Here is a 16,604-nt window from a genome sequence, read left to right as displayed (position 1 = left end):
CACCAAAACGGCACCAATTTCCAGCACTTAAATAGTAACCACCTTACCTAAGAAAAGGCAACACTGAAATATTACACCAGGCCTTAAGACACCAATACATCTACTATTAGGAAAACGGACCAAGTCAGGCTGCTATAGAGTCCTACACAGAAACTACACGCCAGCAGAAAACCTCACCTGAGTCATATGTGCTGACCCTCACCTAACATAGAATAAAGAGACCAAAATGCATAACAAGAAGCATGCAGAAAAAACTGAATTGGAAACTGCAACAAGCCAGAGTCTCTGTATGCAGTGTAACAAAGGAAAAAAGAAACATCACCCATCCTTATAAAACCAATCAAGAAATATAAAATCAGTAGCAGTAAAACCAACAAAAAGAACAGATAATTTTGAAACAGCTGATGAGTGGAATATTCAATAATTAAAAACTCATATAAAAAATTTCTAGATACCAATAAAATATTTCACAATAGCAGACACAAAGACCCAGTAATGAAAAATAAGGATACAACATTTTTTTTGCTCTGCATACCTGGAAACATTTGATATCCAGGTGTCCTGAGATTGTTTTGAATTAGCAGGAGGGGAGGGGTGGTTTGCTTGGAACTTTCTCCTCTCTCAGTCACATACCAGCGCTCTCAATGACACACCTATACACACATGCTCTCAATACTCACATATACACATGCTTTTTCTCTCTCTTATATAGGCTCTTAATTACACATTTACACACATGCTGTCTATCTTTTCACGCTTACACACACACACAGGCTTTCAATCACATAAATACATGCTGTCTTTTTCTCTCACACACAGACTCTCATTCACATGCTTACAAACATGTCCTCTCTTTCTCTCATTTACACAAGGCTCTCAATCACATACTCACATGCTCCATCTAAACCATCTTTCAATCACACACACACATGCTCTCTCTTACTTATACACACAGGCTTTTAGTCATGCATACACATAATCTATCTCACACACAAAGGATCTCAATCATACACACATACTCTTTCACACAAACAGGTTTTCAATCACAAACTTACACATACAGGTTCCCAATCATAAACTTACATTAATGCTCTCTCACAGGCAGGCTTTCAATCAGACATACTCTTCTTTCACATATACAGGCTCTCACTCACACACACAGGATCTCAAACACACGTGCTTGCTTGCTCATTCACTTTCTCTCCCTCTCTCCCCCCCCCCCCCCCCCACCCCGCCCCGGAACTAGCGGCAGCAGCAGCCTCCTTCATTTTCAGCCCTTGTGGAGGAGGAGTCTCATTGGCCGCGGGGGTTGACACTCTTTTTCATTTTCCTCCGAGCCGCGCTGCACATTCTTCAGACCGCGCCTCTTCTGTTTCTCGGGCCGATTCTGACCACACTAGCATGGTCTCTTCTTCCCGTGCATGCACCCAATGCTCACCACTTCCTCTTACGGGGGGGGGGGGGGGGGGGGCGAAGAAGAGACCATGCCGATACCGATGACTCCAGCTGTCCTGCCGCGTTCCGCCCGGGCTGACAGCATTTTAAGCCCGGGCGGAGGAGGACCGAGGAGCAGCTGTGTCAGCGGGGAACTGGGAAGTGTGGCGACACACCTGCATGTTCTTGGCGAAACACTGGTGTGTTGCGACACACCTTCACTGCTATAAAATATGACAAAAACATGATACATTATCTAAGAATAAATATTTAAGAACTTAATAAGATATTCTAAAGTCAATTAATCTTTCCTAAAATGAAAGTTAAAATTTAAAAGAAGAATTAGAAAAGTTAAGACCAGAAATATAATAATGCTACTGCTCACTGCGATTGTTCCAACTCAGTGTAAGCACATTCAAACAACCATGTTTTTAAATCTGCTTTAAACTTTTTTTTGTCTGCTTGTAATCTCAGATAAGTAGGTAAAGAATTCCATACTTTAGTTCCCGCTATTGATATTACGCGCTCCCTTACTTGGCTGAGCTTTGTGGATTTAATCGTAGGAACTGTCAAAAGTCCTTGATTGGTTGATCTTAAATTTCTCTGTGGCACATGCAAGCGTATAGATGAATTCAGCCACTCTGTTCTTTCACCGTATATAATATTATGGACTGTGCAAGCTGTTTATACTGGATCTGATAGAAAATCGGAAGCCAGTGTAATGATATCAAAGTAGGTGTTATATGATCATATTTTTGTTTGCCTGCTAAAAGTTCTTGCGGCTGCATTCTGAAGGACCTGGAGAGGCTTTATAGTTGATACTGGTAACCCTAACAGTGAATTACAATAGTCAATGTTTGCAAAAATTAAGGCTTTTTTTTAGCATGTAGTAGCAGATGGATTCAGGACCAATGGGTGGGTATAGTGTGCTCCTGATAGCAGGTGGAGACAGAGCCAGATTTCAAACTGACATCAGCACCACTACATATACCCATGCAGGAAGCTCTGCTCTTCAGTATTTTCCGTCTCCATAGCAGTTCAGGACTCTCTAATGCTGAGCATGCGTGTATAGTATTCAAACCAAAGAGAGAAAATTCCAAACAAAAAATCTTAACTCTCCAGACTATCTCCGCTCTCCTGCAGTGATACCTAAGGGTCCATCCCCCAGTTGAGATTTGCTATGGGGATTTCTGAGATCCCTCAGAGGTAGGCCTCGGTCCGGTAGCCAGTTCCCAGAGTGGACTTAGCCCACGGCAACAGGAGAGCGGCTGAGATGCAGCGAGTGCAATACAGAGCATGGTGGTGAAGATACTTCCCTCTCCCTCCCCGCAGCCGGAGACCGCCCGGAACGAAACCGGGAAACGCAGAGACAAGGTAAGTTATAAACATTTTTTTTTTTAAGTCTCCGAGGCTCGGATAGCCGCACAGGTCATCAGTCGGTGTCTGTACTATCGGGTTGATCAGGCCGGGCTAGACCCCGATCGGATAAGAGGGTCCTTCCACGTGGAGACCCTCTGAGGTGGTAGCCATCTTGCTTGCGTGGTCACTGATGCCATTTCACCGCTCTGTCCGCCTAACTGAACTGTGCGCATGGGACAAGTCGGGCACACAAATTACTTGTGTGCGTGCATAGGTGCCGTACGCACAGCTAGGCGCACAAGTTAAGGCCATGCGCACAGTGGCGCGCGCATCCCGGCCTACATGCACATCTTGGGCACACCCGGAGCGCATAGCTAAGCCTCCTGGCGCCCACATTAAACGCACAGACCGGGGTTTCAACGACCTACTCGCACAAAACCAAGGCACAAGCCCTCTGCCCAGCCTGCCACGTAAGAGCTATGTAGCACGAGGAGGCCACGGCTCTGTCTATAGTGCGAGGAGTTCCCTGGGAGAACCTGGACAAGGCTCTCCCCAGCCAGAACAGGAATCCGGATCCACCGACAAATGGGGCGAATCTCCAGTAGCTTGGCTACCAGAACAAAAGAAGCCAACGCCCCTCTCCCCGACTACCTAAGGGCAGAGGATCACAGCGTTTTAGACCCTTCAAGAGTACATATTAAGCACCTCGCCCTGCAGCAAGGGCCAGTCCTTTCGGAAGAAACACAAGAGGGGAGCCGGCTCTGGCCCAGGCCCCACTCGCACCCCACAATGAGATTCAGCCGACCCATCCACAGGAAGAAGCCATAGGGGGCAGGCTTGCCCTATTCTATCAAAGATGGTTCGAGATAACAGCGGACAAGTGGGTCCTAACCATCATTCGAGAGGGATACTATCTGGACTTCCACAGTATCCCTCCAGACAAGTTCGTGAAATCTCCTTGCCAAGCGCCCTCCAAGAGGACGGCAGTGGAAACCACACTGGTCAAATTACTCGCCCTAAAGGCCAGTGCCTACGCAACAACAAAATACTGGGCACTATTCCATCTATTTTATCGTCCCCAAGAAAGAGGCAACGTTCCGGCTCATACTTGATCTCAAGTCAGTCAACCGCTACCTTAGGAAACCACACATCCGCATGGAAACCCTGCGCTCGGTCATAAGAGTGATACAGCCAAGAGAATTCCTTACATCCCTGGACCTGTTAGAAGCCTTCCTGCACATCCCAGTCCATCACGAGCATCAGCGCTTCCTGCGCTTCAAGATCTTGGACCACCACGACCAATTCCAGGTGCTACCCTTGCTAGCCTCGGTCCCCCGCATGTTCACCAAAATCATGGTGGTAGTGGCGGTGAAACTGAGGAAAGAAGGAATCCTCGTACATCCATATCTGGACGATTGGCTGATCAGGGCAAAATCTCCAGATGAGTCATCAGGCAACTACCAGAGTCAAGACTCTACTGGAGAGCCTCTGGTTGGGTCGTCAACACAAACAAGAGCTGTCTGCAGCCCTCCCAATCTCTAGAATACCTGGGAGTCCGGTTCGACACCAAACAAGACAAGGTCGTTCTTCCCCCTACAAGGAGAAGAAAACTGATGAACCAACTGCGAAACCTGTTAGGAGGTCCCCGCCCCAAAGTATGGGACTACCTCCAAGCCTTCGGCCTCATGACATCAACCCTGGAAGTGGTCCCGTGGGCAAGAGCCCACATGTGACCGCCACAGCACTCCCTACTGTCACGATGGAACCAGATGTCCCAGGACTACTCTTTTCGCCTCCAGCTCCTGGAGGATGTGTGGAACCAGCCCCAATGGTGGCTACAAGAAGACCATCTAAGCAAGGGATAAGGCTATCTCCACCAACCTAGGTCTTGCTCACCACGGTTGCGAGCCTACGAGGGTGGGGAGCCCACTGCCAGGGGCAATGGGACCAAGGAAGAGTCAGCGTGGAACATCAACCGACTGGAAGCCCTGGCGGTCAGACTAGCCTGTCTACAGTTCGTCACAGACTCCAGGGCAAATCTATTAGTCATGTCGGACAATGCCACAAAGTTGCCTACAGCAACCGCCAGGGAGGAACCAGAAGCCAACAGGTGTCCCTGGAAATAGATTCCCTAATGGCATGGGCGGAAGCAAACCTACAAGGGATCTCAGCCACCCACATCACGGGAAAAGACAACATTGCTGCGGACTACCTTAGCAGAGAGATTTTAAACCCAGGGGAATGAATGCTGTCGACCACAGCCTTCAAGTTGATAGTAAACTGCTGGGGAACCCCAGCCATGGATCTCCTGGCAACCCGGTCCAACTCCCGAATCCCCAACTTCAGTTGCAGATGAGAACCACAATCCTAAGGGATCGATGCCCTCGTCCAGACCTGGCCACAGGAAGACCTGCTATATACGCCTTTCCCCATGGCTCCTACTGGGCGGGATCATCCGCAAGATAGAACACCACAAGAGGGATAGTACTTCTGGTGGCCCCGGACTGGCCAAGAAGGCTGTGGTAAGCAGACATGTGAAGACTCAACGGGGAACCCTCTCACCCCTACCCCCACACAGGGATCTACTCCAGCAAGGGCCTGATCCTCCACGAAGACCTAACTTGATTCTCTCTTACGATCTGGCCATTGAGAAGACACGCCTGAAGAAGAGCGGATACTCGAGGGTGGTGATTGACACCTTGCTCCGAGCACGCAAGTTCTCCACATCACTAACCTACATACAAATATGGAGAATATTCGAAGCCTGGTGCGAAGACCACAACATCCTTCGGATAGCCAAAATTCCCACAATCCTGGAATTCCTGCAGGATGGCTTACAGAAGAGATTGTCCCTCAACTCCAAGGTTCAGGTGGCTGCATTGGCATGCTTCGCAACCAAAGTGGAAGGCATTAGCCTAACATCTCATCCGGACGTCTCCCGCTTCCGGTAAGGGGTCAAGCAGATCCGTCCACCCTTAAAGTGGCCGGTACCCCTATGGAACCTCAATCTAGTACTAGACTTCCTAGTGGGAGCCTCCTTCAGACCTATCCGTGGTCTGTCTCTACGACTACTAACCTTGAAGACTGCATTTCTAGTGGCAATATGTTCGGCCCATCGCATCTCCGAACTTCAAGCACTATCCTGTCTGAAACCTTTTCTCAGATTCACACCGGGATCCATACAGCTACGCACTGTCCCCTCCTTCCTTTCAAAGGTGGTTTCTCACTTCCATCTAAACCAAACCATCTCTCTGCCATCGCCAGACGAGCACAAGGGCTCGGAAGAATCTCGCCGTCTTCGCCACCTTAACATCAGCAAACTCCTAGTCTGATACCTGGAAAGGTCGGAATCCGTACGAAAGACTGACCACCTGTTCGTCCTTCACAGCGGGAAGAAACAAGGAGAAGCGGCCTCGTGGGCAACCATAGCAAGAAGTAATCAAGGCAGCCTACATAGAGGCAGGCAAGCCTCCACCGCTACAAGTTGAGGCCCATTCCACTAGAGCCCAGGCAGTGTCCTGGGCGGAAACCAAGATGCTGTCACCCACTGAGATCTGTCTGTCGGTGACATGGTCCTCCATCCACACCTTTGGGCTTTACTGCCTGGATGTTCAAGCTCTGGAGGACACAGCATTCGCAAGGGCAGTACTAAGTGGGCCACGGGCAGCCTCCCACCCGGTTCTGGAGTAGCTTTTGTACATCCCATTGGTCCTGAATCCATCTGCTACACCCTAGGAAATGGAGAAATTACTTACCTGATAATTTCATTTTCCTTAGTGTAGACAGAGGGATTCAGTATCCCGCCCACGGCTGCTGCTATGCATGAAAACCTCGGGTGTCAATTCCTGGGAGCAAGACAAACACGGGTAAGCCACGCTTACCTTCAGCTAGGACACTCATAGTTACCATGTGTCGGTGTTTCTCGGTTGAGGGCATTGGCGGTCTCCAGCTATAATCCACATCAACCAGTTCATAGATCACGTTCCTCAAGTTATTCAAGTTAAACAAAGTTAACCAAGTTAATCAAATTATCCAAGCACACATATATCCACCATTGCTTTGCGAGGTGTCAAGATCTTCTCCTGTTTCCATTTCTGCCCCAAGCATGGCCTGCTCAGCAGGTTCTAGGCTCCAGGGCAAGAGACTTGAATGAAGTACCTTGGGCACAGACTTATGTTCATCCCACTCAATCCTCACTCCTCTGTGTGAAATCCAGTATTGCAAGGCTATTTTTATTTTTGGGAGGTTAGAAGGAGCCTGAGCAGGTGGCTTTTCATAGTTCTCACGCAGGGAATGGCTTTGCGGTCTTGATGGTTATGATTTGGGACAAGTTTCCTAGTAGTCTAGGCCAAGGCCCAGAGCTAGCTGTCTACTGCTCCAGAAATCATGGCCTCTAGCTTGGGAGAAGGCAGCCCATGTGGTGGTGGTCAATGTAATTCCATTAGCTGATGAGGTAAAATGAAGTGACAAAACATTTTTAAGATTGTTAGTGAAAGGAGGAAGACCCAAAATGGTATAGTAAAACTGAAAGAAAACAAGCAAAATATGGAGAAAAATGAAGAAACAGCAGAAATATTAAATACTTCAGTTCAATGTTAAGTAAAGAAGATGCTGGACAAGGACTGTTGCTGATTGATAAGTTTGGATGGGAGTGGGGTAAACACAATCCCATTTATGGAAGAGATTATATAGGTAGAATTAGGAAAAGTAAAGTGGACGAGGCCATGGGGGCCAGATGGGGTATATCCCAGGTAATTAAGTGAGCTCAGATGTGCTGGTGGGTCCACTGAAAGACCTGTTCAATAGATCCCTGGAAATGGGAGTGGTGCTTCAAGATAAAAGAGCAGTTGTGGTCTTGCTTCACAAGAGTATAGCAGAGAAGAGACTGGAAATTATAGGCTAGTTGGCCTCACCTCTATGGTGGGAAAATTTAATGGATGCTCTGCTTAAGAAAGGATGGTGAACTATCTACAATCCGGTGGGTTGCTGGACCAGAAGCAGCATGGGTTCACCAGGGAAAGATCCTATCTGACAAATCTATTTTTTTGATTGGAAGACTAGAGAATTGGATCAAGGAAGAGCACTCGATGCAATTTATTTGAATTTCAGCAAAGCTTTTGACACAGTCCCTCAGGCGCATGAATAAACTGAAAAGCTTGAGTGGGTGCCAAGGTGGTGGAGTGGATTATAAACTGACTAACAAGGTGTAATGGCAAATGAAACCTGCTCTGAAGAGAGAACAGTGTTTAGAATACCTCTAGGATCAGTTTTGAGACATATTGAAATCTTTGAGTAACGTTGCAGAGGCTAGAAGGACATTTTTTTTTGTTTAAGATCTGTAACAGAATGGACATGCCTGAAGGATTAGAGAATGAAAAGCGATTTTAAGAAAACTTGAAGTGGTTGGAGATTTGGCAGCTGGGATTCAATGTCAAGAAGTTCAGTATCATGCATCTGGGATGCAGTAATCCGAAAGTTGTCTGGGTGAAAAACTAATGTGCACAGATGAGGAGAGGGACCTCAGTGATTTGTATCTGGTGATCTGAAGGCAAGAAAACAATGTAGCAAGGTGGTAGCTAAAGCCAGAAGGATGCTGGGCTGCATAGAGAGGAATAACCAACAGGAAAAAGGTGATGATGCCCTTGTACAGGTCCTTGGTGAGATTTCACCTGGAATACTATATTCAGTTCTGGAGATATCTCAAAAACGATAGGATGGAAGGTGGCCAAAATGGTGTGGGGACTTTCAGAATACCTATGAGGGAGAGGCTGAAGGATCTAAATGTATATCACTTAGAGGAGAGAAGGTACAGGGGAGATATGATACAGACTGTCCAATATCTGTAAGGTATTGATGCACAAACCTTTCTGTTGGAAAAGAAACTGTACAATTAGGGGTCATGATATGAAACTCTGGGGGAGATGAATCAGGACAAACATCAGGAAATATTTTTTCAGAGGGTGGTGAATGTCTGGAATGTCCTCCCAGAAGAGGTGTTAAGATGAAAAAGGTAACTGAATTTGAAAATGAGTGGGATAAACACTATAGATCCCTGAAGACTTAGGTAGGAAACAAAGGGTGTAACTCATGTTAATTTTTGTTTTAACATTTCTGCATGGGGTAACTTGCGAGGAGGGGCAGTTACTACTATAAGCAACTTGCTGGGCAGATTGGATGGGTCATTTTGATCTTTATCTGCTGTCCATTACTGTTACTATATGCCATTAGCTGATGTGAAAAAGCTGAAGGAATCTAGTATACTCAGGTACACTGGTAAGTGTCAGATTTGGTCTGGGATGGAATTCCCCCTGCAGGATCTAGCAGTAGCTCACATGGCTAACAGTCATTAAGACACATGTTTTGAGCTGATAATCTAGAGATGCTGAAGTGTTAAGGACTAACAGAAGCAGCGTCTACCCTCCTAAGGTCAGGTGGGGCACCTCTGCAAGTGAATTTCATGTCAACCTGGTGAAACTCCAACATGAGCAAGCTCTTTGGCCAAGAAAGGAAAGCAGAAGCCTGAAGCTTTGAATATCTTTGTAGAACCATGACGGCATCCAGTTTCCTGCATGTGTTCCTGCCAGGAGCCTGGACATTCCCTGGACCAAGTTCTAAAAGTACAAGCGGAAGTGCTCCTTCATTCTTCACACGATCAGAAGGCTCTTCCCTAAGGATCCCTTCCATTCTTTACAACCTTAGATGTTGAGAGAACCAGGCTACATAGTGAATGTCAGGGTTATAGCCTTCAGTGGCATGAAAGAGGGTCATGTAGAAGACTTGGATTAGAGGTTAGAGCCTCTGGGAGGTCAGATTACTAAGGGAAGCCGTTGCTCTTTGAGGGATCCAGTACTTTAATCTTGTCCTTCCACCAGAGGAGATTGGAATGAAGGCATAACCTACAAATCTCAGAAGGCTGATACCGGCTCTAGCTTGCTGCAAAGAACAGTCATGGAAGCTTTCTGAAAGGGGATACTTTCTTCCAGGGAGTCAAGGATGCAAGTCCTCTGCTGTGGGAACTTTCTTAGACTTGGAACCTGAGCTTAGTTTTGAAAGGATCTAGCTTTCCTTCCTCTCGGGTCTCAAAGTAATGTCTGTTGGTTGAAGTTCTTTGTCTTGGTGGCTTTTAGTAATTTAAAGGGGAAAATCTCTGCATCCAGTTTTCTCCCTCTAAGGGTAGCTACTCACTTCTGTAGGAAATCTGGCTTTTTCACTTATGCTGGTGAAAATGTCAGATGTACAAGAATGAACATTCTCAAGTGTGTAGGTCATGTTTTTAAATGTTTGTTCTTGGATAGATCCTTGTGTCCAATTAAAGTGCAGTGGTTTCTAAGGTATTGATTTTAGGAGGCATAAAGGATGAGTGCTTTGCCCTGCTTTTACAGGACTTATAGGGCCATCAAACCCTCTCGATGAGGGTGCAGAACTCATAGGTAGAATCAGAAATGTTCCAGAGGATATCAGGGCAATGCTTTTGTTCTCATTGCATCCCTGCTCTAAGTATCTCAATATGGGTGTGCAGGCTAGGAAAGCTGCATCCAAGGTGTAGGAGGCCTATTATGACTTCCTCCTGCCCTGTTTGCGTGGAGCGTAGATGTGACCACTTGTCTGAACTGATCTAGTTATGGGTAAGGAAGGTAAAATTTAAACTTACCTGTTTCATTTCCTTTCGTCCTTCCAGACCAGTCCAGAGCCCATCCAGGTTATCAAGGGCTTTCTGTCTTGACAAGTTGTGTAATATATAAGAAATGAAAACATCAGATTACAGGTCTGGCCAGAGCGGTTTACAATTAATGCATAATAAAATACATTCGAAATTAAAAAAAAAAAAAAAAATCAAAACATGAAAACTCCCAAATCTGTTTATACCATTCATAACACAAAATCTGCCCAAGCTATGATGGAAAAAGCCAGGCCTTTACCTTTTTTTTCCTGAAGCTGAGAATAGTTCTGTTCTGCCCTCACCTCTAAAGGTGCAGAGTTCCACAACTTGGGACCGCTAACTGAGAACATCATTTTCCTATTACACTTTACTGATATCATGTCTAGATGGAACCACCACGAACGCTGCTGATTTAGAGCATAACATCTGATCTTTTCTTGTTGATACCCTGCACCCCCCTATTTATTGCCTTAAACATCAGTCATTAGCTTAGTTTGCCGTCTCTTCGATAGATAACCAATGGAGGCACCTTAGTAAAGGTATCACACTCTACATGAAAGACCAAAAATCAAAAGTGCAATCATATCTTGTACAATCTGTAAGCATTTTATATATTCTTTTCTTTTGGGAGACCCAATTTTGGATGGACTAACACCTGAACCACCAACCTAAAAACTGGTGTTTTTTAAAGTCTTTTTTTAAAGTCTCCTCAACTGTCTAAACTGAAACCAAGCCCTCTGCACCACTGGTTAACTACCACATCCCTATCTGCAAATTAATAACTTCCTTCAAAATTTCCTCTCTCCCTATATACAACCATTCTGTTTTTTCCACATTTACTAAACGTTTTTGAGACAAACCATCCCAATATGTTGTCTAGCCCTCCATTTGTTCTAGACCATGATTCGGACACATCTTCCTTCACTGGGCAAATTAGTTGCACATCATCAGCATAAATAAATCCATCGAACCCCTGTTCCCAAATAAGAGCACCTAGAGGCTGCAAAAAAGATTAAAATGAGAAGACAAAGGGGATCCCTGTGGTACCACACAATCTAATATATATAATTTAGACAGGCCTCCTCTCATACATCCCACAGAGGACCATCCTGTCAGAAAATAACTAATCCCAAACTTTTCCTCCTAAGCCTAATTGTTTACTTTTTCTAAAAGTAACCCATGGTCTACCATATCAAAAGCATAGGTATTATAATATGTACCTTGTCTTAGTGTCAGTTCAAAAAATTGAGTATGTTGTCCACTCTGAAGGTAATTGGCCTAATCATGACATTGGTGAATGAATTATCTAATTTCTGGGTTATTGACCATGGTGTTAAGTTTCTTGGTTGTATCAGGTTTTAGTCGTGATTTGGAATCAAAACTGAGCCTGATTTGGAATCTAAACTGTCTAAGCTTTGACATAGGATTCTGAAGAGCTAAAAGCAGTATCAGATCCCGATAGGGGAAAGAAACCAGCTTTGAGGGTTTTTTCTGTATCTATCTGCTAGCTAGTGGTACATAATTCACTGGTTTAGCAGGACTAAAAGAAAGGAAATACACCGCTTCACTGTAAAAAGCCTTTCCCTGCAGATCCTGATAAGTCTCACTTATTTTCCAAAAAGTTCACTTCCATATCTAAAATTGCGTCTAGTTCTTAAGCTCCACTTTTATTTTTCATGTTTGTAAGCATAATTGAAGCTAAAGGCTTTAATTTGCAACCCTATTCCAGTGTACAGTAACAGAACAGTTGAATCACAAAAAGTGTTGAGTCCTCTGAATCTGACTGTGTTCTGCCACATTTCAGTATTAGTGAATAGTTTAACTTGTGGTATTCCATTCAGAATGCACAGTAAACTTTAAAAATCCATAGTTTAAAAATTGATATGGTTACTCCCAGCTAAAATTAGCAGAAGAGCTCAGACTTTATTCCATCTACAAATAAGCAAATGTGATCATACCATGTTAACGTGAATCACTTAAGCAATACCATCAATTACATATAACTGGATGTAAGCTGCTGCTTGATCAATTTTGTCAGTTTTAAATTGCTATTTGGTCTTATGTCCACATGATGTCAGGAGAGACTACAATTTTATAGTAGCTCACTAGTATTGACTTTCCCCATGAAATTTTATTAGCTTGAAGTTGGACTGTAAGATGGTTAAAATTGGCAAATGTATTCTGAAAATGAGCATACTTGTATAACCAGTTTATAATAGTAATTTCTAATGTCTTCTGTAGGAAAACCTGATTTATACTACTGATCCAGAGTCTATTGAAGTGAATACAAAAGATATAGACAGTACGTTGAGCCGGGCATCCCGGGCAATAAAGAAAACATCTAAAAAGGTAACACTATTTCTCTTTTTTCATGCACTTTTGAACAAGTTTGTCTAACCACTGGCAAAATCTTTTCTGGTTGACTAGGCACCTTTCTTACCTTAAATCAAGGCATCTGATTGTTTCATGTAAGGCTACATTTAAATCACAGCATCCATTAGTACATTATAGGTATTATGTACCTTGTCTTAGTGTTAGCATTTTGTGAAAATACATAGTATATAGCACTGATCGCATACTACTGGAACAAGTTCAGTTTTTCCCTTGCTGTGTGGAAATCTTATGCAGGAGCTATGATTATACATTGCCACCAGATGTTGGTTAAGGTTTGTGGTCAGGTTTATAGGAGTCTTAGTATAATCTTCCCATGCAAATACCTTGGACATCATGGCTTTTATAAGGAACATAATTCAGCATCTGCAAACATTAAAATGTTCACATCTAGTCATTCATGCAACATATCTTCCCATGAAAAAAGCCCAGTGGATAATGAAGTTGCATTGGGAGTCTAAAGGGATGCATTTGGCTAAAAACTACAGGATTCTTATTCCAGTTTACTTATTGGTATACCAGATCTGTCCAGATGCATGGATTTTGTCCTATCAACAGTTAGAGCTCGAGAACTGGAGCTCTGCCATGACCCTATATAGGGTCCCGTGCAGCCTCCAGTATTCTGTCTATGGCAGACGAATGATCCTATGCAACTGATTGCCTAGAACAATGGTTCCCAATCCTGTCCTGGGGACCCCCCCAGCCAGTTGGGTTTTCAGGATATCCACAATGAATTTGCATGAGAGAAAATTTGCATGCACTGCCTCTGTAACATGCAAATTTTCTCTCAGGCATATTCGTTGTGGATATCCTGAAAACCCAACTGGCTGGGGGGGTCCCCAGGACAGGATTGGGAACCATTGTTCTAGGCAATCAGTTGCATAGGATCATTCGTCTGCCATAGACAGAATACTGGAGGCTGCACGGGACCCTATATAGGGTCATGGCAGAGCTCCAGTTCTCGAGCTCTAACTGTTGATAGGACAAAATCCATGCATCTGGACAGATCTGGTATACCAATAAGTAAACTACTGGCCTAGAGGAAGAAGAGATTGCTCCTGGAGATTGATCCTAAGGGATCACCCCCCCCCCCCCCCCCCCCAAAAAAAAAAAACAACTCTCCTGCCGTTGAGCAGTGCCAAGCAGGGGGAGTTATTGGCCCCCCTAACCTATGCTGGATCTGAGGGGGATATAACAAGAGAACCTAGTTCTCTTACCAACTCCATCTTTTGATAGGCAGCAGCTAGACCCAGAGGTTAAGAAAGCAGCCTTGCTGGCAGGCTAACTCCTGTAGAGTCCTTCCCGCTGCAGCAAGAAAGTCAATTACAAAAAGATAAAAGGAATAGGTTGAAGATAATGACCATTCCTGTTCCTACCCAGTTCAGCCCAGACAAGTGGGTTTATGCATCCCTACCAGCAGATGGAGGCAGAGAACAAAAACGGAGGCACTGCTATGTAAGTGTGCCACCTGCAGTCCCTCAGTAATTCTGTCTCCAGTAGATGATAAAGGTGAAAACCTGCAGTCTGTTTAATAATAAAAAAAAAAGTTAGCATAGTGTAGGGAAAAAGATCCAGAGCTCCCAGAGGTGTTGGGTACCTTCGTGGGTCATCCCTTTGGATATCCCTGGGCCAGGCTTGACCCTTGATTACAGGGGGAGGGAAAGCCAGGGGTCCTGGTTCCCTTGCTCTCCCTGAGGGCCTCCCACTGAAGCCAGCCTGTGGAGGTTTCCTAGAGCCCCCAGAAGCAGGAGAGAAACCTTTTCTGTCCTTCCTTGAGGGGCTGGGGAGGCTGGGTGCCTTTCAGGGATGTCTGTGCTGCTATTTTTTCTCTTGCTGTCAGTTCAGTGGGGGGAGAGAGAGGCTCGTGCAGCTTTTGGGCTGTCCATTCAGTATCCAGAGCCAGGACAGCAGTGTGGCTGCAGTGGCTTTTTTTTCCACTTAGTTTATATTAACTCCTGAGCCTGCAGGGTGAGGTGTTGCCTCAACAATGCCCTTCTCTACCAGAACAGTCTCTCTAGAGGCGAGAGAGCCTCAACACAGACTCTCAGGGGCAGGTGCTGCACTTGGGTTGCAGGCTGTGTGTAGGAAGCCCAGTGGTGGTGGGGGGGGGGGGGGGGGGGGGAACACAGACGGTGGCCATTTTAGCTCCACATGAAAGGAGCCCAACCTTGGATGTGGAGAACAGGGATTCCCCTCCCCCACTTTCTCCTGTGGTTCAGGGATTGGATGGGGGTGGAGAGGTGCCAGTAAGCACAGGTAAAGACTGTGACCATGGAGCAGGTGACCTGCAGTGGCTTTATTGCAGATTTTATTTTGCTGATGCATGAGGCCTATCTCGCCAGGCAGGAGCTGGCAACTAAGCAGCCAGCCTCTCAGCCATTTCAGGTTGGCCTTAAGAGGCCTCTGGCTGAGGCAACTCCGGAAGGGGGGGCATTTTGTGCCTGTTGGGTCTCAAGTGTTCGCTTGGTGGTGATACTTCCGAGGATTCCAAGGGCGCTAATCCGACTGGCAATGAGCCATAAATGGACCAGGGTGTTGGTCAGGGCATGGAACCGGGGGCTGGGTTGCTGGGGACCCGGATATGGACGAGGTCCCTTTGACAGAAGGGGATGATCCTAGGGGGGTTAGGTTATTTTACAAGAATGAATTGCAACCACTTATCCCTCAGGTTCTGGAGGAACTGGGAATTAAGGTGACTCAGGAGGACTCCGACATGGAGGGGGGTAAACCTGGTGTTGAAGGGTCTGTGTGGACCACAGAGGACTTCCCTTGCCGAAGCAGGTGAAGTTGATTGACCGGGAGTGGGATTCCCTGGAAGCTGGTTTGAAGGTGGCCAGGGCTATGGCCAGGTTCTACCCCCCTGCCTGCGAGCATGTTGGAGATGTGGAAGCTCCCAAATGTGGATACGGCAGTGACGAAGACTATGACCATTCCTGTGGCAGGGTCGGCGGCTTTGAAGGATGTCCAGGATCGAAAGCTGGAGATCCTGTTGAAGGAGGTGGTTTGAGGTCTCTGCTCTTAGCCTGAGGGCCACAGTCTGTGCCAGCCTTATGCAGAGGGCTTGTTTTGTGCTGGGTGCAGAAGGCGCAGGAGACTGTGGCTGCTGGACAGGATGCTTTCCTGGAAGCGGGTGTGGCTTATGTGGTAGATGCCCTCTGATTTGCTTCGTCTAGGGGCATGGTGTCCGCGGTGGTCGTGTGAAGACTTCTGAGGCGACGTAACTGGTCGGCGGATATTTGGTCGAAGGCACAACTTGCTAATCTCCCTTTTAAGGGACAGTTATTGTTTGAGGACCTGGAGGAGTTGATGAAGTATATAGCAGACTCTAAGGGGAATAGGTTGCCCGAGGATAAAGGCACTAAAGACCTTTCTCTCTCTCTAGCTTTTGTGAGATGAGATTTTGTGCCAGTAGATGTTTGTCCAGTTCTTCATGGAAGCAGGATTCAGGACAGCAGCAGTCTGTCTGGCTAAGGTGAAAGGCTGACCACATGCCATGAGATCCCATCAGAAATCCGTAAAAAGGGCTCCCTGCACAATAAGGCTTGGAGCTCAGAAATCCTTGCCGAGCAAATCCCTACTAGAAACACCACCTTTAGCATAAGATCCTTCAAAGAAGTTCTGTGCAAAGGCTCAAAAGGAGGGCCACACAAGACTCGCAGAATCAAACTGAGATACCAGAATGAACAAAGTATATGAACTGAAGGGCGCAAATGCTTTGCTCCTTTCAAAAAAAACAAACAAAAAAAACCAAAACAAAACA

The 16,604-nt window shown here is 45.8% G+C and overlaps 1 protein-coding gene across 9 annotated transcripts in view; it reads left to right on the top strand.

Moving 5' to 3' along the window:
- The window catches only part of ECT2 (epithelial cell transforming 2), a 199,443-nt gene that overhangs the window by 146,493 nt on the left and 36,346 nt on the right, over nucleotides 1–16,604 (top strand). For all 9 annotated transcript variants that reach the window (XM_029616751.1, XM_029616758.1, XM_029616756.1 and 6 more), the window contains one exon: nucleotides 12,695–12,802. In XM_029616751.1, the coding sequence (XP_029472611.1) occupies nucleotides 12,695–12,802 (108 nt within the window). The remainder of the gene's footprint in view (nucleotides 1–12,694; nucleotides 12,803–16,604) is intronic.

This window comes from Rhinatrema bivittatum, chromosome 9 (assembly GCF_901001135.1).
Source record: "Rhinatrema bivittatum chromosome 9, aRhiBiv1.1, whole genome shotgun sequence".
Classification (NCBI taxonomy): Eukaryota; Metazoa; Chordata; class Amphibia; order Gymnophiona; family Rhinatrematidae; genus Rhinatrema; species Rhinatrema bivittatum.
This window is presented reverse-complemented; position numbering and strand designations above follow the sequence as displayed.